The sequence below is a fragment of the Falco punctatus genome (assembly GCF_963210335.1).
Source record: "Falco punctatus genome assembly, chromosome: 5".
Taxonomy (NCBI): Eukaryota; Metazoa; Chordata; class Aves; order Falconiformes; family Falconidae; genus Falco; species Falco punctatus.
In genome coordinates, this window is record NC_137584.1 from 38,329,046 (window position 1) to 38,354,294 (window position 25,249).

The 25,249-nt window shown below is 39.0% G+C and overlaps 1 protein-coding gene across 1 annotated transcript in view; it reads right to left on the minus strand.

The window, feature by feature from the left end:
* Positions 1–25,239, minus strand: part of LOC308064289 (sulfotransferase 6B1-like) — a 32,397-nt gene extending 7,158 nt beyond the window's left edge. The window contains exon 1 of the mRNA XM_080388534.1: positions 1,279–25,239. Coding sequence (XP_080244660.1) covers positions 1,279–1,546 — 268 coding nt within the window. The 5' untranslated portion in view covers positions 1,547–25,239. The remainder of the gene's footprint in view (positions 1–1,278) is intronic.
* Between the last annotated feature and the right edge of the window lie 10 nt (positions 25,240–25,249).

Genomic DNA, 25,249 nt, shown 5'->3' on the forward strand with positions numbered 1-25,249 from the left:
TCTCCAACTCAAATGGCTCAGTACATCAGAAATTAAATTGTATATTGTAAACTAACCATTAAAGGAGAAGAACCACAAAGATTCAAATAGGAAAACGTGCATTAATATAATCATTTTTTGTTGTGACAAATATAAGGGGGATTAATGTGATAAACCTATACCTCAAAACTTATTCTATATGGTTTCTGACATGCTGCACAGGATTCTCTTGGAAGGAAAGATGGGTTGCAGAACTTCAGCACAGGGGGGAACAGGACTAGATCTGAAATTTGTGCTGCATGTGCTCGTTTTCTTTACCAATCAGCAAAATTTCTCTAAAGTAACATTTCCTATACACATTTTTTTTTTCAGAACATAAAAAAGAGCCTCTAGAGAACTTGCATCTTTAGTTTACCATTTCTTGATTTCTGGACAAAAGATTCCCACATCTTTGTCACTACAGTGTTAATAACTGCATTATGGTGCATAGCATTTCTTCAAAAATAAAACATGACAAAAAAGCAAAAATTTTACAGTCCTGTCAGCTGTGACTATTTACTGTAAAACAGTGTGAATCCAATCACTAGAGAAGAGAAAAAGCTACATTAAAATGGATATGAGACACATCTAATCCAAATGTGTAGCTCCAATATGGGACAAAATACAGTGCTTTCAGGCAGGAGTAAAGATGTAGTAAAGACCACAACCCTAGCAAAAATCCCTTGATTTCCCAATAGTCAAAAATCTGTGTGTTCACTTCAAGTGTTAGAAAAATAATTTTTGATACTTATGGATTTCAGATATTCTTGACATCTATGTGAAAAAAAGAAAGAGAATATGCAGTGTGGCATGTGAAGGTCCTAAAAGCTCCATTCTTTGTAGAAAATATAAAGCTATTAACTTTACAAATATAAATGTGAAAGCAGATCCTGCACTATCAGGAGGTCTAGTTATCTCTGGTATGAGAACTGTACTTTAATTATCTCTAATTTGTACATTTAATTTCATAACTGTAAAAAGTAAATATAACAGAAACCTTTACATACTATAGAAAAGAAAATCAGATGTCTTTTTCTCAGCCACTTGAATAATTCCCTATATAAAATCTTCATCATTAACTTTGTTGTGCTTTCTCAGAACAAAATTAATTCTACAAAATTTTGTGAAAAGTCTAAATACTATTATTTAGTTAAATATATAACATTAAATATAATAATATATTATATATATATATTTACTACAAACCTTGTTATTTGCCATTACATTACTTGATTTATGAAGAAAGTAAATTATATTCACCAGATTTAGGGTATCCTGCCAAAATGACATCATCACTTCTGGCTTCAAGGGACTCCATGGCTCTGAATACTTCAGGACTACATAAAGTAACCGGGTAGAGAATCCCCTTGTAAGAAAAAAGCAGTTCATCACGACGCAGGGTGTTAGCGGCAGCTACTGCCTTATCAACTAAACCAGTAAAATTTTTCCTGGACTTCTCCATTCTTCTCTCTCTCTTACACACAGGCTCCGTCACACTGTGAAATCCTATGCAGAAAGAACCACACATTACCTTTTAAAAGAGTTTAGGTTGTTTTGGGGGTTTTTGACCCTTTGAGCAATAATTTACTACTCTTTCTGAAACCATACAGAAATACACACCTCCAGTCAAAGACCTTAAGTGATTTCACCCTTTTGAAATCAGCAGAAGTTGAATATAAGCAAACAAGAAAAACAAGAAAACACAATTGCATTCTAGGTTAAAGGGCTTAACTAACTTCAAAATACCATGCCAAAAAATCTGTGATTACAGCACAGAGTTTGTAAAAAATTATATCAAAATACAACTACATGAATTGCAGGCTGGTGTTAAAGCAGCATGATCACATTTCTCATAGCAATTGTGCTCTTCCCAGTACTCGCTCTGCTGGGACCTTTTGTTTTTTTTGTTATATTGCTCATCATACTCACCCAAAATGGGATCAAAACCACGTTGCAATTGGGAGAGAAAATGCTCGGTGCACTAGCAACTGAGCTGTGAACCATGCCACGAGGGTGGCTGACTGCTCCCTCCAGCTGGTGCCCAGGAGGGCACATGAACACACACACTCTTTGACCATTGTTTGGACCGCAGTACAGAGTTCCAGTTTTCTAGTAGTTACACAAAGATGACTCATCTATATGTGTTCTTTCCTTAATGAGCTCGATTGTTGTTTAACAACTGATCAGTCATTACTGCGTTGGTCATAATATAACCTCAGCTACAATGATGAGCATTTATAATGCACAGCAGGTGCATTGAACTGTCATGGACTGAAGCTAAGAAAATGTGTTTAATTGGTATTTTTACCTGCTGGCAAAAAAAAAAATGTGTTGAGGCAATACACAAAATTTTGGGTGGGAGTGGTGTAGAGAGTTTTTCTTACGTAGTATTTTTCTCAGTTGTGATTAAAATGATTCAGTAAAAAAAGGCATGGTCTCAAGATTTGGGGTGGGGGTGGGGGTGGCACAGAGAGATTTTCTTATGAGAGAGTCCAGACTGACAGCCCTAAAAACAGTTTTTCTTCTCTCTTCTAAGTGGGGAGGGGTGAGGACTGAGATGAGCTGTGGACTTGCAAGACTGTTACTGGTATAATGCAGCCGTGTTCTGGGAGAGCTGATCCTGGAGACAGAGGGTGGGCTGAGGCAGACCAGCTGGGGAGCTTGCAAGGATGCCACCTCACCCCTGGGCACTGCAGCAGTTAAGGGGTGGGCAGTAGCCACAGACCTGCACAGCCTTCTCCTACGCACCGCACAGCAGAGGTGGCTGCAGAGGACCTAATGCATTGGCCGGGCATCAATTCAGAAATTCGGCAGAGCAGAGAGCTGGTCTGGTGTCTCCATAGTGAAGTGTTTTTCAGCCTGGATCCTTCCTCTCCCTCAGAGCCCATGGCTGGAGGCTTTTAAAATGCTTTACAAGTAACTAACCCTCCCTGGCTCACCCCTGTGCCTGGGGCTTCAAGCTTGCTGCTGCGTCCGAGGCAGGTTGCCAAAACTATTTTGATATGTTTGTCCCTCACCCTCATTCCCTAAGGAAGGAAAAAGAGGGGAATTGGTATGTGAATTATTAATGTATCTCATGCAATAGCATAGTGTTGGAATAGGATTTGCATGATAGAAAAGAGAGCTCATTTCACTCCCACGTTTCACTCACTGCAGAATAATCCAAAGAAACTTTGATAGAGAAAATACAAAGGATTTCCAGTGTAATTTTGCCAGAGAGGGCGATCAGGGCAATTATTCCTTGGAGGCGTGTTTTAAACTTAGGAACTAAAAAAAAAAACAGTATTAGTGTAGAAAAACCAATTAGAAGACATAAGTCATGAGGAGGGATTTTGAGGGGAGTTAAATTTCCTGGTAACAAAACAGCAGGATCAAGATTTAATAATGTGAGCCTTTGATACAGTCATCTGCCATGACACCTGAGCCAGGAGATGGGAGGAATGTCTTGCACCATACATGTTACACCAAGAAGACTCTCTGATCCTGCCAAATACTGAACCTAGGGACCGATGGAAAACACCAGTTCATTTAAAGTTTCTAAGAAGCAGCTTTAAAAACAAGGAGATTATAAACAGATTAAAGGATTTGGTAATCTCCAGATTAATGGTATTTGTTGTTCAAGCCACCACAATGCCTCTAAAGGTTTCTGACTTCCCATACTTATCAGACCTGGTCTTTCCTGATTTTGGAGCTTTGCAGAAAGAGGTTGGTGACCTTTTCTGTGATAGCTGCAGGACACTGCCAGCTGACAGTTGCTTAGTGGACTGATCTGCCTATGCAGATCTATTCCTGTTAAATGAAACAACAAAGAAATATCCTCAAACCTTGTGCTTTCATGTGGTAAATGGGAAGAGGTGGGTTTCTATAACTATTCCTATGACCTGCATTAATCTCAGACTCTGGAGAAGGCTTCCATAAATTAGTCCTCCAAAATGACCCATAAGATTTAAGATCCATTAAGACTGATCCATTCATGGAAGTACCCTAAAAGCCCACTGATCATCCATCTGCAAAAAAAACCCAAACTTCGGTGGAGGGACATTCCCTGGGACTCTATGAATGAATCCATGAAAAGTAGGGCTTAAAGTAGAATTGGCTCTACAATGGAAATGCCATATGTGGCATTTTTCCCTCTGGATAATTTAGGATGTGCCTGATCAGAGGGGAGTCAAAGCCTCCAAACAGAGACCAGGATGATAAGATGTCTTGGTTATGTTCTAAAATTTTGCATACCCACAAAGGAGCACAGAGAAACAATAGAGTGGAAGCCCAAATAACACCCTGCCCAGATACTCCCAGGCCCACCACAGTAGCCATCAGCCCACCAAAAGCCTGTCTACACAAGCCCAGAGGGGCACAGAGAGACAAAGACAGGCAGGAACCCAGGCTAAGGACTCGGACAAAGGGACACCCAGTCTGGGCCCCTTCTAGGGCTGTCCCAGGTGAGCTTTAGCCCCAGTGTCCTGGAGAAAAGGTGACCCATCAAGATGATGGGTGCTGGAGTACCTTTTGAAGACTGGCAGAGGTTGCTGCCTGGGGTACAAGTGTATTAAGGAACACAGGGGAAGAGCTTTTCATGATTGCACAGGACTTGTCAGGAGTACATGACAGGTGTGGTAGAACTACCATAAAACAAATTATTTACTAACTTGCATGACACTATTGTAATTTACTTAAAAATACAGGAAATACTGAAACAGAGATTAAAAATAATTAATCCTCAGTACAGGATCTGGGCTCATTTTCTGGACTCCTCTAAAAAAAAATGTTTGATCTGGGGTCTAATCTGTTGTAAAATTTTCTAGGAGCCTCCTTCACCTTTTGTTTTCCTCCTGAATTGTAAAGCTTTCTTTGTGACAATCGCTGACCCGGACAAAGCTGGTCACAACATCAGATTAGACCAGCAGTATACTCAGCTCTGTTTTTCTGCTGCCCAAAATTTCCCATATATCTCTTCTGAATTTCGGCATTAGCTTTGCTGTCTCTGACAAGTTTCCACTCTCTTAATCCCCTCTCTGGAACAAGGTAGGAAATCAGCAATTTTCCACAGCTTTCATCATCTCTATTAACGTATTGGCTAGTTGCCAAAGTACAGATGCAAAGGTTAACTGCCCTTTCCCTCTTGTTAATACTCCACTAGGTAATAAGAAAAAAACATGCCAGTAAATAGAGAGAATTTCATGGCACAATGCTGGAGAAATCATCTTCTTATACTAACCTGAAGAAGTCAGCTGTATGTTAACAGACTCCTCAAACCACCAGCAAAAGAGATTTATTTCCTTACTTGTTGGTTTTACCTGATCTTTCCCAACCCTATTGGTGAAATTAATTTAAAAATTTGGAAGTCTGACTAGAACTTTGTTACCAAATAAATGTCCATTTGGAGGCCAGTGACCTCGAGAAGTCGCCTGTTGCCTCATTGTGCATCTATACAACCTGACATTAAAAGACGAGGGGTGGAAAAAGAAAGGAGAGAGCCAAGAAGAAAGTCCCAAACAAACCACTCCTTGATGTTATGGAGGATTTTCTGATTCTTGCAAATGCACTAAATGTCTGATTTCCAGCAAACCTGTTGTTAGTCCTGTTATAGTCTATGCCCCTGAAATAGGCAAAGCTCTGGAGCCTTTAGTACAGAAGTAATTGAGTCACACAAAATGTATTGCAGCAATACAAATGAGGTCAAATATAGAATGCAAATGTAAAGTACACTAAATAAAGCTGATTAAAAATGTGTCTTGAAACAGGTTATCCAGATGCATTAAAAAATTAATCCTGTCACATTCTTTGCAAAAAAAATAAAAATTACTTTTTAATTTTAAGTATATGAATTTGAATGCACAAATCATGATTACCAAAGCAAATGCAACTTGCTCAGCAGGGCATATGTGACATCAGTGGATGGAAGATGGATAGGAGCTGGAAGCGTGCAGCTTAGGTCTTAAGCATAAAATCAAAATCAGGTATATTCACAGAGAAGATAATTTAATTTCTTGTCTGAAGACCATATTTTACCTGTTTTTTCACTTACCAAAGACATTTAGTTTTATTCAAATATTGTAGTATTAGGACTGGAAAGTCATGCAAAAAGAACTGCAGAGTGTTTTTCTCTGATCTTTTTCAAAATACATTTCTCCATGGCTTTTGTTAAGTCCCGGTCATGATACTGTAAATTAATCCTTCAGAAAGTATAAAGAATTGGCAGCTAATGGCCTGTGGGCTAATTCACATGCTGACTAGCTGGCTACCAGACCAATGTGGACACCAGCAACAACAGTGTATTTACTCTTGGCCCATGATCTACCACTTTCTTTCACCTCCTGCTGCCCTCTGAAGGACTAAGTGAGCTGACTGAGCTCAGTGTGGTGTGGTGTGGAGGAAGGCATGGGCTGCGGTGTGTACTGCTGGAAGCAAGGCAGGGACACAGGATGGGGAGATAGAACTTTGTATCTATACCCTCTTACCCTCATAGGGTACGGAGATGACAGTACAGGAGAGATGAGTTGATGTAAGGGAACAGAGGGGAAATAATAATTTCAGCGTCTCTTCCCTAGAAATACACAGTTCACAACTATCTGTGGGCAGTTTAGCAGACTGAACATTAACAGTAGCTAGTGCGGAACTGAGAGTTAAAAGCTCAGGCACCACTGTATGATAAGCGCTTTTCTGCTTTTTCCAGGGTGAACTTAGCAGCATAGCTCTTTTTGGTAGCATCACATCTAACAAACCCTGAGAAACACAAGATGGCTCCATGCAGAGCTTCTCCAGATGTCTGCGATGCATTTGATGGTGCTCTGCGTGCAGCACTGGACCCAGGCTGGCTCCAGTGTTTGCACTGCACTGAGCCTTAGCAAACAATTTTTCCTAGAAGCAGCACATGGAGACTCCAGTGCAGAGAAACCTAACCACTTCCTCAGGGACCAAGCTGATGTCAACCAGGCAATCCAAGCCCTGCAAGACACAGGCTAACAAAGCCACTGCATCAGTATTGGGCTTCCCAGTGTGTCTTCTGATAGCCATATAATCAGACTTAAGCTGTGCCTAACCCCACTGTTGAGGCCTTCGAAGAGCAAAAACAGATAGTTAATGACAAAACTCCTAAATACCTGCAATTTGCACCATCCTAATTTAAAGTATTCTTAAACTGATGGCATTTTCCTTGATATACCAGTGAGAACATTCATTAACTCCTTCCAAAGCTCAGTCTTTCCAGGCCTTACTTTGTCTCCCCCACTAGCTCCAGCCAGAAATGAAAGAGTCCTTCATGATGGTAAGAATGTGTAGACACCTAGGGCTGGTCCGGTTTCAAATCTATCTCACCATATAGCTTGAAACTTGTGTTTCCCATATTTAATAGCAATTTTGTAACAGCTGTAACTGCAGCCTTTATCAGAATTACCAGGATTTAAAAGTCAGTACGCCAAGACAACAGAAAGGCTCCTGTTAGTGTAGAGTGCCAAGTTAGTAAATTATTTTTTACTCCTGATTAGTTCCAGTGCTGTTCCCACACTTAGTCTCTGTCTTGTGATCAGCAGCAAAAGCTGTTTGGTAACTGGGATCCTTGAATACCTACAGAAAGGAGTGAGGCCAATTGACCAGAGGCCACTGAGACTAGCTCTGATGGGTCACCCTGTTCCTCAATGAATCAATGACATCCTTCAGGTTTAAGGTTATAAATGGATTTTACTTGAAGGAGACCTAGAATAAGAATGATCATTAAATCATACAAAGAAGTTCAGATTGAATAGCACAACTCTTTTGTGAGGGCCTTGTTATAGACAGACCAGATCATATTGTGGGAAACTACTGTTTCACTCATTAGGTTTTAACCCCCACACTTACCATTTTTTCCAGCTGAGTTCCTACTAACTTTTGGTAGCCGCTGACTTGGAAAAGAGTAGAGTGATCTCCAGTCAAGGTGACACATACTGTGGAGGAAAAGTGGTAGAAATGAACTGTATTTACTCCACACAGATGTTAATGCAACATCTGCAAAGAGCAGGCAGCAAAAGCTATCATGTGCTGTGTGGGGAACTAACTATTGCAGAAGAAAACCTGCGTAAGTGCATTGCACATTGCTTGGAAGCATTCTTTCTTAGTCTGGACAGTTAAAAGTTGGTTTGTTTGGGGGTTTATTTGGCTAAGTTTCTGTGCTCCCATGTCTGAACTATGCAATTTTCTTCCATTGCTGCTTAAGAACCAGTGGAAGAAAAGCATTCCTGGGACCATAGGCAAGACAGAGTTCCCATATTCAGAGAAGGTGTTTAAGAGCCTTGTCCTACCATGATCTGCAACAGCCAGTAGGAGAGAAAAAATCTGTCTCACAGCCTTTACCCCTGGTCTGGAGGAATATGGTGCTGCTCAATCACTGCATGAGCATGGGAGGTGTTGAGTTCTGTCAGGTGCATAAGGCTGCAAAGATGTTCCAGAGGTGGCATATGCATTGACTCCAATGTGCGTGAGGACCTCAGAAAAGCAGGTGGACACAAGGTGTCCTTTGGGTCAGCACACTGACTTCACAGCACAAGCAGTTGTTACAAGCCTTGCTGTGCCCAGGCAGGGTGTGCTTGTGGAAGAGTAGCTGAAGCTTAACTAGGAAGTTTCCTCTGAGCTTCTGTGAGAGTCACAGAGACCAACACCCTGAGCAGACCTCAGCAGACTTCCACAGTCAGAGCAAAGACACATCCCTCCCACGGAAACCATCTGTCTATCACAGACACAGTATAGTGAATTGCCTTGAACTCCAGTGAGTGAAAGTCTCAAAGTCTGGGAACAGTACTTCACTTTTGGCTTCAGAGCAGACCTAGACAGAGAAAAAAATATCCAAGACCCAAGTCCAGAGCAGGGACATCTACCCCTCATTTTTCCACATTCATACCAGTCAGGTAAATAAACATCTGTGCCCAGTCAGTTCCTTACAGCAGTGGATTAACAGGTAAAGCAATCACTAGTGATTACAATATTCCAAAAATTATCAAAAAGTTGTTACCTGTAGGTAACTAAATTACACCACTCAGTGATGTAGCCAGAAAAATTATGGCTAAGGGTCTACCTCTTGCTTCTCTGACCAGGAATGAACCTTACAGCAAGACAGGTCTGGGACATGTTAGAAAACCATGAATCAAAGGCAGCTGTAAAATGTAGCTTTATTGTATTGTGATGAAACCAACGAGAACAGCAGCATCTAGGAATGACACACATAAACATGATCTGTTTAGTTTATGACAACCATTTTTATTAGGCTAAAAAAAAGAAAACAAGAAGCTCAAGCTGTCATGTTATGTGTTAATAAAATTCAGATTCCTGCTGACGCAGACTTGCAAAAAAGTACAAGGCCTGGCAGATAATTTACAGAGCAAACTTTTCTAGTAGATATGCATCAAAATTACCCAAAGCTATTGAGACAGAGGTTGATATTCTGCCTATAAAAAGATAACTATACTTTAAACAGATTGAATTACTGATGTGTTAAAATCTTCTTTCTCATCAGTGTTTAATGCAGAATTAATTCAAATGTTAATTAAGTCAATGAAAATTTTCCATTTATTTGAATCATAATTGGATGAGAGCTTAACTGTGGCAGGAATATTTTTGCCAGGAAGTTACCTGAATTGATAGTCTTCAGAAAGGTCTTTAGGTATCAAATACACTTAAGTACTCCAGAAAGACTAAGAGAATTCATTAATAAAAGGGGAAATAGAATATTCCTTTAAGAAGGCATATTGTGCAGCTGGGCTGTTGGATTCCTCTGTATGTGATTAATTATAATACTGTTCAGTAACAGTATTCCAAAGGTCTTACATTTAGCATTAATGTCTGATATACATTGCAATCACTATAAAGGCAGCTGTAGTCTGAATATTACAACACTTATCTGCAACATTGACTTTTGTCCTGTGTATAATGCAACAGCGTTCCCGCTCAGAGTTCAGGGAATGATTGCTTTAACAGCTCTGTTTTATCTCTAGGGCTTTGAAACACACATCATATTTTAACCTGGAGTGGTTGCTGCTAAAAGTTCCTTGTACATTTTCTTTAGCTTCAAGCTGTTTTCCTGAAAGATTCCTCCAGCCGCTAATACCACCTACAAAGAACCCTTATTGACACTGTAAGATGTAATGCACAGGGTTTAGTATTCAACATATTTATTTTCTTCAGGAAGCATTTATATCTCTATATATGGTAAAAGTGAAGTGGTTTTCTTTGCTTTTTAAAATTATTATTGGATTGGATTCCTTTCCAAAGTCGAGCAGTTCTGCTTGTCTGCAGAGATCCGCTGGGTGAGGTCAATCTGCGGCCAGCTTACTGCTTCACTTACCCAACAGATGTAACAGTTGTGGGGCAGGGATGAGTGAAAAGCCACAGACCAACTCCTGGGTTGTTATATGGGCCAAATAAAGTTAACTGGCCTCATTTTTTGTTCACCTTAATAGACCAGCTGGCTGGCAATTGCATTTCAAGAGCTATGCACCAGCTGCTTAGTTATTCCTGCACAAAGGCTGCAACTTTAGAGTTACTTCACTACAAGATGGCACCAAAGGTCTGGAGGAAAAGGCTTACAGATACTTAGAAATAACCAAATATTTTCTTTCCAGAAAGCCAATAGCTCCTCAAAAAGCTCCCATAGGCTTTTTCAAAGAAAAGAAGAAAAAAAAAAAGCAAATATTTCTTTGGAAGAAGGACTTAATGATCTTAATGGCTGGACAAGGTCTGTCATGCTGTCATCTAATATCTAATGTTCTTTTAGCCACAGAGGAGGAGTGAACTACATCACCAGCTCCCTGTCATCCCCCATCTTAGGTGAGTTTCTGGCGAGTGAGATGCACACAATTTTAAAAGAGGAAAGTTGTCCAAAAAGCTGTGTGCAAAGCCAGTTGCAAGACAGTTGTGAAAATAACCCTTAAAGCTGGGAAAACTATTGAATTTTTCATCATTGTACAATGTGATGTGAGCAATCATCTAATACTTATGGAAGCAAAATTTTGCTTATGAAGCTGGTAATAGCACACCTAACAATAGGAAGGCTGAGAATGTCTTCAGAAAAGCTGAAAATTCACCTTTATAGAAGAGAACATCACCAAACACTCCATGAGTGTCCTTAGAGGTCTTTGTCACAGATTGGAAGTTACTTCTCTCTACACAGCACAAATGTCTTCTTCATTCAAAGGGAATAAAAAAAAATATTCAACGATATTTTTCATTGCTAAATATGTATTCTGTTAGGAAAAAATAAATGCACCAGATGATACCCAAGGAAACACAGCATTTCCTCCCTCTAGCCTTCCAGTTCTCAGGGTACCTCTTTTTGCACCATGTTGATGACAAGGTAAAGACAGGGATACACACAGATGTTCCCAGGGCTAATTCAACTTACTCAAATTGGACTCTGTATGGCTACAGTCCTGTGATAATGAGCCCGGTGCATTTACAGAAACAGTGATGAACTCATGCGTGTTCCATTCAGCAAGACAGTTGAAATAGGACCCCCACAGCACTAGGTAAAAGCAAAGCATGTAATAAGGTAATAATTCGATGATGAAATGTTATTGAAGACTGAGTGCATACTTTCCAATCTCAAACATGCATTGGAACTACAGACAGAGCTCCTTTCCAGGCAAAACCATGCTCTTCTTCTACAAGAAAAAGCTTTAGAAATTAATGCCTCTTGACTGTTTAGGAAATACAGCCAAGATGATTAGCTCAGATTGTTATTCTAAGGAATAACTATGGCAATTTGATCCACTGGATACATTGTTTTGGAAATAACTATCACACTTCAGTCATAAAATAGAGTTAAACAAGCAAATACTTGTTTACCTGAGTTTTTTTATTATCACTGCTGTTATCATTGTTTTCTTATTCTTAACCGTGCTGTTATTAAATGCCAGTATTACTTTCATGTTTGAAAATAATGGACAAATACCCTTTAATAATCAAAAGCCATGCTGAGTAGTGCAGGCTCCCTTACTGACTAGAGTTTTCAGCTGAAACAACTGAAGAGCAATTTATGAAAAGGCAATTTTGAAGGCAAGATAGTGTTTGTGTTAGAGACTGTTCTACACTGGTGCTCAAGACAGTGAAACACCAGTAACCACGAGTGAATCTATCCATTAAGAAAGAATACAATACCTTTTACAGCCGTGAAGTCTTTGAAGAAACTATCCCAGGATTCATACGATAGAAAAGGAAAACGACTACGGGAAGATAATAAAATATCACAAAATCTTTTGGATTTCAGAGTAATAGTGGTATCTGAAAGATATATGTTAAAATACATAGGCAGGTATTAGGAAAGGGCTGTAGTGGAAAAACAACAATGGTCATTTTAACTGCCACAGAAAACATTTCTTGGACCATGTACATTAATCCTGAAGTCCTGATTTCACATTATAAGCAGAGTTCAAATTACTTCACTGTCTTTCACCTTGAGGAAAGTTTTTAAAATATATTTGTGGGGTAGATGTAAATCAATTATATAGAATCTAAGTATATTTATGGTGAACAGTGATTCTATTAAAGCAGACCAGATAAAACTGTTGTGGTTTAACCCCAGCAGCAAATAAATACCACGCAGCCGCTCACTCACTTCCCCTTCTCCCCTGATGGATGGGGAAGAGAATCAGAAAAAAAATCAAGTAAAACCATGAGATGAGAACCATTCAATAATTGAAATGAATTAAAATATACTAATAATAATGATGATAATAATGGAAAAGGGATAACAACAAAAAAAGAAAGAGAAATCAAACTCAAGGGGGAAAAAAAAAAATCAAAACAAGTAATGCACAATACAATTACTTACCACTCACTTCCCAGCCAGTCCCTCAGCAGAGATTCTGCCCCTCCCCAGCCAACATCCCCCAGTTTATATACTAAACATGTGGTCATATGGTATGGAATACCCCTCTGGCCAGTTTGGGTCAGCTGTCCTGGCTGGGTCCCCTCCCAATTTCTTGTGCCCCTCCAGCCCTCTTGCTGGCAGGGCCTGGGAAACTGGGAAGTCCTTGACTTAGTATAAAAATTACTTAGTAACCACTAAAAAACATCAGTGTGCTATCAACATTATTCCTATACTGAATCCAAAACACAGCACTGCACCAGCTACTAGGAAAAAAAGTAACTCTGTCCCAGCCAAAATCAGAACAAAACAATAAAAGACCAAGAAGAGTTATATTTGAGTAAGATGCTAGTGTACTTTTGAGGATGGCTTGGACTCAGAGTCCAGCCTCTTGCAACACCATAAATAAATGGTCCCAGTAGGAGACTACTAAAAAAAATGTCAATTGGCTTGAAAATCCGCTGAAGGGAGCACTCACTTTAGCTTTATTCTTGTAAATGAACTGACATAAATTTTGAGGAGCCATACAGGTGCATAAAAGTCTTCTTAGGGGTAATTTCTTCACCTACATTAATTAAATTCAAAGAAGAGAGAAAGTAGAAATCATAATTAACATAATATTTTGAAACCCTTTTGCATCAGCAGAAGAGTTTCAAAATCCTTAGCAAAATTTTCAGCTGAAAGAGGATAAATTGTTAAGCTTTTTCCTGGGACCAAGTACCATCTCTTTTCAGTAACCTTAACCTAAAAGCTCTTAATAACAATTGTTTAGGATCAGAAGACAATTTTTCTCCCATTTCAAAATATGAGTTCATGTTTCTTCTTTATGTGATGAGAGAAATTCAAATGTAATGGGTGGGATCTTGGTGGGTGAGGTGAGAATGATTCATCCTTTTGGAGTCAAAGCGGAGAAGCCTGTGGAGGCTAAGAGAGAAGGAACATGAGAAAGAAGCTGAGATTAGGCTGGGAAGGAGAAAAGTTGGAACAATGCAGAAAGAAGGAGAAAAAGGAAATACCTCCAAAAGTCCTGACCGTGGATCTGAACTCTGACAATACAATAGCGGAAGTTTTTGACTGGCACTATGTGTGTCTAACTTCCTTGAGAGCATCTCCTATAGCAAGGTCTTTTCACACATGGTGACCGAGCTGTCCACTTGTCCCTGGGGCTTGTCCTTCTGCATTTGTAATAAAGCATATTAGCCACACAGTGCACAGAAACCTGAACTAGTCATACAGATGCTGGACATCAGAAAGCAGCAAGGCAGTAGCAAATTGAACTGGCTTGCTGGAGGTAAAACAGAAGTTCCTTACGGGACTATGTCCAGCATTTCATCTTGCATTATATAGTCTTTTTGTTTATCTTTGCATAAAATGTCTCCTTTATAAGCTCTACAGAACAAAACTGGACTGAATTTTGGAGTGTCTCACACAATTCTTCTGAATCTTTTTCTCCTTACAGGGCTACATGATTAGGGAGTCCCTGCAGTTGTCCATAGTCCTTACTCCAGAAGGATGTATTCCATATGTCACATGTTTAGTTGAGAAATGACATATAAGCTTAAGTGTCAACCTTGTATTTCTCAGGATATCCAGTTTCAAGGTAGATAAATTCTTCTAGCACATCTTTCTGAATGATTTGTTTCATTTTTGTTCATTTTTTTGCAGCTGTTGCTATGAAGTCACCTAATATTTGTCTAAATCAGCTTGTCCCTGGAAGCATAAAGAGCAGAATTGCTTTGAAAAATCTATGAAAAAGTCTTCTATGCAATGTATGAAATGGTACATGAATGCTACCAGTGACATCTCATTAGGAAAACAAAAAGAAAATCTTTTCAAGTGTAGAAATTCACACTTACAGAAATGTTGACAAGTACCCAGAAATATGCCTGGTCTGTGGTACTTAAAATATTGCTGAAGCCTATAAAGAAGTAGTTGAGGCCTCTTCTGCTCTGGTAGAGGAACAAGAGGAACTATTTTACTGGACTTGTATTAAACCATGAAATAAGAAGAGGTAAAAAACATTGACCATTTTTCCAAAAAAGCTTCCTTAGTTCTTTCTCTTACTGCTAATTAACAAGATGATTTTAAGAAGGATGTTGACCAGTACATCACAGAGTAAAAAAAGAGTTATTTATGGATTGCATAGGAATATTAGTAAAACCCATAAGGAAATACCTTGTGTTTCCCTCAAATTAAGTTCTCTAGCCGATCCTCTTCGTTGCTTGCCAAAATACATCTTTGCTCAAACTGACCCCAGCGTAACTCCTGGTCAGTGGAATTATCATAAGCTTGAATTTTCTCTTTTGTCAGATCCAGTATTTATATGAGCAGTTGTAAATCATTCCAACTTTAAAGTACTCATGTCAGGACGTATAACAACAAAGTTAAAACTGGTTTAAGTGCAGTATGAATGGGATGCGTGTCTGAAGGCACCAGGAGGAACAGTAGGACAAGGTTTAAGAGGATAACCCGTATGAATAAGGAAGGAGACTGTTCACAGCAATGTAATTGAGGAACGTGGTGCTTATTTCAAGCCCAGGAGGCCTGTGTTCTGATAAGAACACAGCACCACAACTTGTTGGCAGAAGACCCTGCATTGTGACAACAGGAAGGTATCAACAAGATTATGGCATTCAGAAGACTTGTCTAACAAATATAAGGCTGAAGTAAGCAAAATTTGGGACCCAAAGTATCACACTGAACTAGTCATCACCCATTATGGGGTAAAAAAGAACTGTCCAAAAACTAGTTTGCCACTGCTAATCAAGAACGACCCAAGATATACAATAAGAACTCAATTTATCCTCTATGTCCCTGGCTGTACCATCCAAATACAAACACCTTGCTGCTTGAAAGTATATAGGTATGAGAGAATGAATGCAAATAGATAGAATAAACTTACCTTGAGGATTTTTGTAAATTAAATATCACCTTCCTCTCCCTGAGGCCTTGCACAGGTTTTTGTTACACTGACTTCATACACACACGTATACTGGAAAGATGTTTTGGCTGTGGGATAGCCTATATTGAGCAATTAGAAAAATGAAGGATAGCATTTTACATTCTGGAAAACCAGATGTCCTTCAAAATGTTTATTCACTTAATTCTGATAACTCTGGATATACCTGATATCTATGTGCATGTCCCTTTCCAGTCTGAGTTCCTGTGGAGTCTATGGTTTCCTAAGACAAAAAATGCAAAGATTTGTATTTTTGTAGTGTGGAAATATTTCATATAGTTTATAGGAAAGGGAGAGAAAAAGTCTACAACATACAGCATTACAGATGAAAATAAATTAGTTTTATGACAAAGTTTTTTGTATTTTGTTTTTTTATTTGCAAATAGGAATGTCACTTTCCATTCTCATTCATCTCACGTAAAACATAAAATAAATATTTCATAGTTTTAAATGCAACACCATAATTACATTAGTAGTAGCAATTACTATTATTGTTGTGTTGTTACTGTTGCTATTGTTATCGCTGCTATTATACCAGTTCTGATTATCAGCACTATTACGGCAAACTCCTTTGTGGAGCAAGAAAAACATACCCGATATAGGAAAGCTTTCCAGGATAACATCATCTCTTCTGGCTTCAGAGGACTCCATAGCTTGGAATACTTCAGGCATGCAGAGTACTGGCATAGACAGTCCCTGCGCAGGTAAAGATCAGGTCTTTATGTTCCAGTCTGTCGGCAGCAAGCATTGATTTTTCCAACACATCAGCTAAAGCTCTTTTAGACTTTTCCATTCCTTTTTCTTCCCTTCTGCTGGCTGAAAGTCCCTGTTGATGCATAATCATGAGCACAGAAGCAGCTACAGGTCACCTATTTATGGGTTATTTGTGTCAGTGCATTCTTAACTCCTCCCTTCCTAGCCCTTTGCAGAAAAGATCCTGAAGTAGCTGCAGCTGAGTCATTTAACATTGTCTCGTTGACCTGACTGAGAAATAGACTCCAGAGGAAATACAAAGGGATCTATTTGTTTTTAATGATGGCTCAAAGGACAGCTAACACACAACCTGTATCTTCAGGTGTTTATTCTGATTTCATCATTTTTAACATGGCTGCTGGCAATGTTCATCAGACATGAGACAATTAAGAGCAATTAAGCTTCCTACTTTGACTACAAGTGAATATGGTAACATGGGTGGTTAATCTGGGGAGAACATGGTGGGTTTTTCCCAAATAATCTGGAGAGAGGAGATTTTGAATACCCAAATTTGGCAAACAGTGCCAAAAAACCCTGCCTGTGTTGGTAGGTTTTAAGTTGATTTTGGCAGCACCAGAGCTTTGGCCTGATATACAGATCAAGGTGTAGAGAAGACAGCAGGAAATGCAGCAGAACTGCAGCAGTAATGCAGCACGTTAACAGAGCCCTGAAAAGCGATTTGATGGCTGAGAGGCTGGACATTCATTGCAGTGTCACCGAGGGTCAGATCAATGGGCTCAGTGTGATAAAGAGAGCGGATCAATGGGCTCTAATTAAAGTGCACATTGTGTGTTTTCAGACTTCTGCCTTTCCCTAAAAAATAAGATCTGCTGGAACAACTTGGGAGCTGCACTAGAAGATCTTCAAAGGCCCCTTCCAAACCAAACCATTCTATGAACTAGTCAACATCTTGTTGCTGCTTAGGCAATAAAATGGTCCTGCTTGGCATGGAAAGGTGCTGGAAGGTCTGATAGACAAGGATGGGTTAAGTGTATCAGCAGTACTCCGATCCCAAAGGTAAATTATATGTTTACATTCTGTAAACAACGGTCCATATATAAAAGTGTTTCAAATGGGGAGCTAATGATTTGGACTAGAATTTTATCATTCCGAGTGTTACATAAATGAAGAACTGCCATGTTAGAAGGAAGCGGAGCCATAGCTAATTGATTCATGCTAAAAGTATCTAACCAGCTCAAGCAAAACCCTGCAGGACACTGTGGTACTGAAAGCTGAGAAGCTTTCAAAGGGCAGCGACAACCTCATGGAAGAGAAATTCTCAAAGGGCTGTTAAATGCAAGTATTTCCAGATTCAAGTCCTTAGGTCACAGGTTATTGGAGACTGGGAAGCTATTTTGAGGAATTATCATTATATGCTGGATATTCTTTTGGCCACACCTGTACATAGGGCGCACAGCTAAATGCAACTTTGGTCCATTCTACGATGGAACATTAGGGCCTCATATTCTATAAGGACTTCATTTTAACTTGGCCTCACGTCACAGAGTCTAGCCAGAATCAATATTTACCCTTTAATGGATAACTAAAATATCTGATCTAAAATATGGCTTGAGCTTCAATATATGTTATATTATGCAATGTTTGTTTAAAGTACACAGTTAAGCTTGTTCTCAGGTTACAGTTGGTGAAAGGATCAGTTTTCAGTCTTTTATTTCACTGTTCTGTTTGCTTAGCTGACAATTATGGTTAAAAATAGAGGAGTTTAGCCTACTCTAGATGGATGTACTTGTAGGGTCTGTGAGTATGGTTTCATATTATTTTATGAAGAATGAATCATGTCACTTCTGTCAATCATCCCAAAGCTTTCCAGACTAAGAATTTGACTTCTTGCCAAAGGCTATATTTTTATGACAATTTGAGTGAAAATGATCTTCCTACTTTTAAGCATGAGAAAAATGGTTGGAAAAAGAGTTTCTTCCCTCCTTTCTATGGTCATTAGGATTAGGACTTAATTACTGAAGTCATGACTCAAGCCTTGCCTTCTTTAGAGTTTTAATAGGCATGGTATAATTCATATGAGTTTTACCAGGTTGCATTTTTGTCTGCATGTTCGAAAGAGTAAGTTAACATAAAAATTTTCAAGCCTTAGCCTAGTTAGAGCTTTAATGGGCATAGTATAAATCACATGAGTTTTATCCAGTTGTATTTTCTTCCATATGCTGAAAAGAGTAATTAAAATAATAATAATAATCATCATCATCATCATCATCATCATCATCATCATCTCTACATGAAGTGTTATCATTACTTCTTGTATAAATGATACAAAATTACCAGAATGGAAGCCACAGCTACCACCAGCCCGCTTTTGCTTTACTTGCACAGGTAGCTGAGCTGAAGTACATCACTGGGGTAAGGAGTAGGGATTTGACCTCATAATTTTCCATTGAACACAGAACATTGCACTAAACCCAGGTCACTACAGAGCATGGGAGCAGCCAGGAGCAGATGGGCTGAGTCCTGTCTCCTGCTAATGTTGGGCAAAGTTGCAATCGAATCAGTAGTAACATCTCCTGTCACATACTTGGGTCTTAACAACAAAAGGGTTCTTAAACAACAACAACAAAAAAAAGCAAAACAAAACAACACAAATTTTTGATAGTTCAGCTGCTGAAATAGCCAGGTAGAAGCAATAAGGGAGCAGTGACACAGCCTTTTTGTTATGGCAGCTATTTAAGCAGACTCAGTAGAGGAGATTTTCTTTAGCCACCTTTGCTCACGCTGTATCACAGAAACACAGCATGGCTGAGGTTGGAGAAGGTGCCTGGCAGTCATTTAGTCCAATTCCACTGCTCAGAGCAGTCACCTACAGCAGGTTGCCCAGGGCTGTGTCCAGAAGGCTTTTGAATATCAACAAGGACCGAGATTTCCCAGCTCAGACCTTCACCATGTGATACACGTAAAGCATAATTGAAATATCATATGATGAACACTATCTTATTCCTTAGGTAGTCTTACTGGCATGAAGCACTGCAGAATTACTCAATGTTTATAGAGATATAGCATGTGCACCACTGAATGTACATATATTTCATTTATGAGACCCAGTTTGGAACACAGGAACAATTTAGAATTAAACTATTTATATGGTTTTGGTGAATTTGTATGCAAAGACACAAAGGAAATACTATTATTATAAAACTGCTTTGGAGCATTTCAGAGTATTTGATTGAACTTCACTTCAGCAGAAAAATTCTCATCAGCTCTACTGCTGATACTTTAAAAAAATAAGCAAATTATGGATGATACATGACAGGAATATTGCATTCCAAGAGGGCAGATCTACCTGCTGTCTTCCATACTGAAGCCTATGAGGCTGGAGAAAGTTGCAGGCACTTCTATTCCAAAAAGAAGTGAAATGAAATAGGACTGAGAATAGGACTGGTCTTAAAGATAAAAGTCTAATTAATGTATTTTTATGGGAATTGAATAATTTTATGAGACCCTGCTGATATAATTAGGCTAATAATCCTTTCACTTACCGCACCACATTCTGGAAACCAAATAATTTGAATTATTTTGTTTGAGCCCATTATTGCCCTAAAGCTGATATTAAGGAAAAATGAGGACAAAATATTTATGAAAACCACAATTTTTCCAGCATTAAGTAAACAAAGGTTTTAGCTTATTTGCTTTCTATTTTTTACTATTTTGCCCTGAGGCTGAAAGTTTATCCCACTTTATATGGTGATCCCATACAATACCTTCTTCTAACAAATATTCTTCATCTATATACGTAGAATATAATAACAAGACTACCACTGGTCTTTTCAAAACTCGACATCTATTAAATAAATACCATCCCCAGAATTTTAATTTCATTAATATCTTCACAGCTTACATCACATGGCCAAGAAGATATTTCACTGGTATGCATCTACAGTTGTATCTTTGGTAATTTGCCTTTGCAGAAGGAAGAGTATTGTCTGTGGCTTTTCTTGGCATTTTTTTCCAGAACCAGAAGTTACTATTTTTAACAATGATTTGAACACCTTTCCTTGTTACTAAGAACTGAAAAAGTTCAACTATTTTTTTGACCCCCAGAATCTGGTTCTGAAAAGTAATAGCTGATACACTGCAAGTTACTGGCACTGAACATAATTTTTTTCTTGGGCTTTGGATCAGTCTGGTGCTGGAAATGTCTTTAACAAATTTATGTGAAATTCAGATAGACTTCCCAAAACATTTTCAAGTAGTTTAAATGTTCTGATTTGATATCCCTGTTTTGAAAACTGTGCATTCAGAACCTCCAAGATATTAACCAGACTGCAGCTCAGAGTGAGGAGCACACATACTGTTTGTTTACTTCACTGGAAATCGCAGGGTGCCAGTACAGATTTCATGAATGTCTTATGAATGATAAGATTTTGGCAAGGTTCACACTGCCTTTATATGCTGTAAAGTCCTTTATAAATAGTTGCTTCTCCACTATCTTTTTTTTTTTTTTTTTCCTGGACTGAAGCAGCCATTCAGGAGTTTTCAAAGCTTATCCCATTTTACCCCAGCCTCTTCAGGAACAAAATAAGGTTTCCATCAGCAGAGAAAGTGCAGAAGAAAGATGTACTGGACATCCAGGGAAACTTTGGTCTCCTCTTTCTTCTAATAATTAAATGCATGGCTGCCTTGCCTTTTTCTTATTTTCTGATATCATCGAAGTTGGAAGTGGGAAAAGGGAACCCTCTGTAGCAGCCTGGGTTGGTCTGAGAATTAAGAGGGTACAGAGAATAACATCACCTGTGAAATTGAACTCAAGGATCGAGGGAAGGAAGAAAATAGCTGACACTAGCAATGGAGACAGAGATGGGGAGTTTTCCTGAGCAGTCTGGAAAAACACAGACTGCAGAGCAAACACTTAGGCTTATGACTGTAGGAAGGAAGAAATGGAACAGGAGCAGTGGAACAACCTCTTAATAAAGATTTTTTTAACAACAAAAATGGCTATGTTGATCTATGAGATATATCCATCAGTTAATACTGCTGTAGCTAGCAACCTGCGAATAAATGACTGTAGTTCCTTCAAGCTATGAGACCTCTGATAGGCCAGAGCTGCCACACAAGTGCACATTTTCCCTCTGTACTAGCTTGGACTCATTAAGCTCAAGGCTTTCTTCGTACAGTATAGTTGCTATTTATTCCAGCTTTAAGAAGCAGGCACCAGGATTCATTTCTGCTGATGTCCTTGTGAAGAGCTATAGCATGGCCACAGCTCTATATGTGAGTTAGTTCCCCCAGGACTCTGTTACAGTCAGTGAAGAGATGTAATGACTGCCAGGGCATCGTTCTTCTCACCCTGAACCAGCTAACTGAAATGAGTCACATGAATTGCCTGCCTGAAGTAGAAGCACCAATGTCTCTGGGCATGCTTGTGGAACAGTATAGTCATTAACCACTCAAGAGCATGTCTCCATCTGAAGAGCTTTCAGCCACCACCATCAGCCTGTCTCAGAGCTAGTAAAGGGGGTACAGTTGCTGTCATTTAAGCTCAAATTGTGCAAAAGCAGCTTTCACTCTTGGTGACATAGTAGGTGGGGAGGTTCAAAGAAAGGCAGAGTGCTTGTATAATGTGAGACTTCCCTGGATCTCCCAGTTCAAGATATGAATACTCTGTCTTTTCTTTGTCATATATCATTTTTCACACTGTCATCTCTTCATTTTTTCTTTTTTCAATCTATTGCAACTATGTCCTACAATATCTGGCAAATGAAATGATTCTGTGAAACAGGTAAGAAATTGGTTTATAAAAAAAAACCACCACTGAACAACTGCATCACCTCGTGCTGAACTTTTTGATATCTCCAAACAGAAAATAAAAATATCCGGCATTTTTTCTATATAAATGGCTTGTGAAAAAAATGGAGCAAGAAGAGATTGTGAAAGAAGTATAAAAAAATGGTTGAAGGAAGACTGATCTTGGCTGTTGCTACCCGGAGTGTATAACTCAAATCCCTCTCAAAAATAGCTGTTGCAGTTTGAAAGATGGATGAATCAGGGGGAAAAGAGAAAAGAATGGCAAAAAAAATGTGGACAACAATGGAATAGATTTTGAGTCTTTGCAATGGATTCAGTCATGCTGAATTTTACAGATTGGACATTTACTCTGTGATAATGCTTGTGTTCGCTGCACAGAGGTTTCTTCCTGCTGTGCAGCACAGCTACATGTAAGTACCTGATAAAAGCATTTGCCCCTCTTTGGAATTAATGACCTTCCTATCAGTGAACTTTCCACAGTGTACCACAAACACAGAGAGGCTGAATTTTGTATTATTTACAGTGGCAGATCTGTGTAATAGATGAGAACATGACTCTGCAGACATTTTCAATGAGAAGACGCAGTTTCATCAAATTTAGAATGTCTTCAAAGACAATGTCATACATTAAATTTACCCATTTTTGCATTATTATTTCTACTTTAGTTTCTTCCACTTCATTCTTCTGAATTTCTTGCTATACGATGACACAGTGCTCTGGCTAACATTATATTTCTGTATCTGTTGCTGCTGCCTTCAGTGGAGAACTGTTTCTGGTCTTTCCCTCTCTGGACAAGTCTTGCTGATGCAGATCCAGATGCAGTGTGTTGAGACTCCTGAAAAGCAGTATCTTCAAATGCAAGAAGAATAATTTTCAAAAATAATCAAAGCAAAAATGAACATCATAAGATAGATATCCACAGTGACATGTACATATGTCCCATAGTCTCACATGGGAATTATGGTACAAGCTGTCAAACAGAAAATGCCTTTCAGAGCTCTAAAACTGACTGTTGCAATTGCATCAATCCCCAGCTCCCATCCTTTACGTCTCAGAGCTCTCATTGTGTTTAAGTCTGGAATACAAAGCTAGATAGTTTTTTAAAACTTCACATACGGACACCAGCCAAATATCTGGGGGCTGTTATTTTGATGTTCAGATGTGCATTGTGCTGTTTAGCATACGGATTTTCTTTATAATCAGCACACACCCAACATTTCCTCTCCAGATGGTAATGGGAAAAACCCTAAACCAACTGTTATTAGTTACCTCATTTATCGCTCATTTTGGAAGACAGTTATCATGCCAATAGGCATAGCATGAGACCCAAAGAACAGTCCTTCTCTTGCAGACAACTGGTTATTAGATGTAGAACCCTAGAAGAAAGATTTTTGAAAAGCTCAGAGAAATAGAGTGAAACACTCCTGTGAAAAAATCAGAGAAACATGATTTCCCATTTTATGGACTATATAGTCCATAAAATAGTCCCCGGTTATGCAAATGTTGTATAATAAGAGTTATTTTGTATTATTTTTACTGCTGGATTCACCTGTTACTTTCTTAACCCCTTTAGGTGTACAAATCCATAATCACAGCATTATACTAACAAACCTTTTTCTTTTTTCTTTCTGGAAGGAAAGAAAAAAATGTAATGTATATCTGATGGGGCACATGGATTTCTCTGTGCTTTCTTTTATAATTCATTGTTCTTCCAGTTTTGTGTCACACTGGATAATCCATATTTTGACCTTTGTTAACACCTGACATCTTGCTTTGATTTTATTAACAAGAAAGAAGTTCATTAATGTTTGTGCTGTTACCTAACTACCTGTGCAAGTTCAATATTAATTTTACAGTTGCATTAAGTAATATTCAAAAACTCTCCTTTGTTACATGAAATCTCAAGAAGACACCATTTCTGCAAGTACTTCAAAGGGTGAAAAATGTTCTTCACTCCAGGCAGATAACCATTTTGAAATGAAATTGCTGCCTTCTACACTTGTGTGCACTTGTCCTAACAACTGCTTTTAATGGGGAGAATTATGGCCTCCCTTTCGTAATTACTCCTGAAAAAGCCCCATTATGTGCAGAGCGACAATTGTTGTTAAGGAATTTTATTTGATAAGTGAGCAACAAATGTTCTGGTTCACCACCTTTTTTCGACCAGCAGCAGCAGTCACTGAGGAGGGAAACGCTGGGAAATTCTTGAGGCCCATGTCTTTGGAGCGGATCACAGGGTGCAATGAAGCACAGGGCAGACAATGCTGCACCCATGGAGATTAAGTCTTCAAGTCCACAATGTTAAATTCGGCAGCATATGGGTCCACGTGCACGGGTACATAAACAGGATAACTCTGACACAGTGAAAACCATCTCTGGCTGCATTTTAGTGTAGCCTTTCTCTTAATTTCCTCCCAGACCTTCCGCCACTGGAGGTATTCTTTATTCCCCCTTGCTCCTGTCAAGTCTATTTATTTGTATGCGTCTGCATTTGGCAGATAAATTTATTCACTTCTGACCATTAATTAATAATAAAATCCCAGTGACTACCTCTGACACAGACGATGGGAAATAATTGTCTCAAGGACAGTGGTGACATCTCAGTATCTTACACTCAGAGCCCACAGCAATGTTACCTGACAGAATCCATCACTGTTCCAGCTCTCCCTGCCTGGGAATCTGGTAGGAAGGAAAGACGAACAGGTTCAGCTGTCAGAGAAAACTCTCCCTGACATGGCACTGGCACATTAGGTATAGCAGAAGAGAAGAATTGATCTTTTCAGTAGCCATGGCCCTCACATCCCTTACAACTCCAAAACTCCCCCCCTTCAACGGAAGAGCTGGTGGATTTGGTCTATACAAAACGGAAAGATGAAAAAGCCACCGAGTACCACAAACACCATGAAGGTATGGAA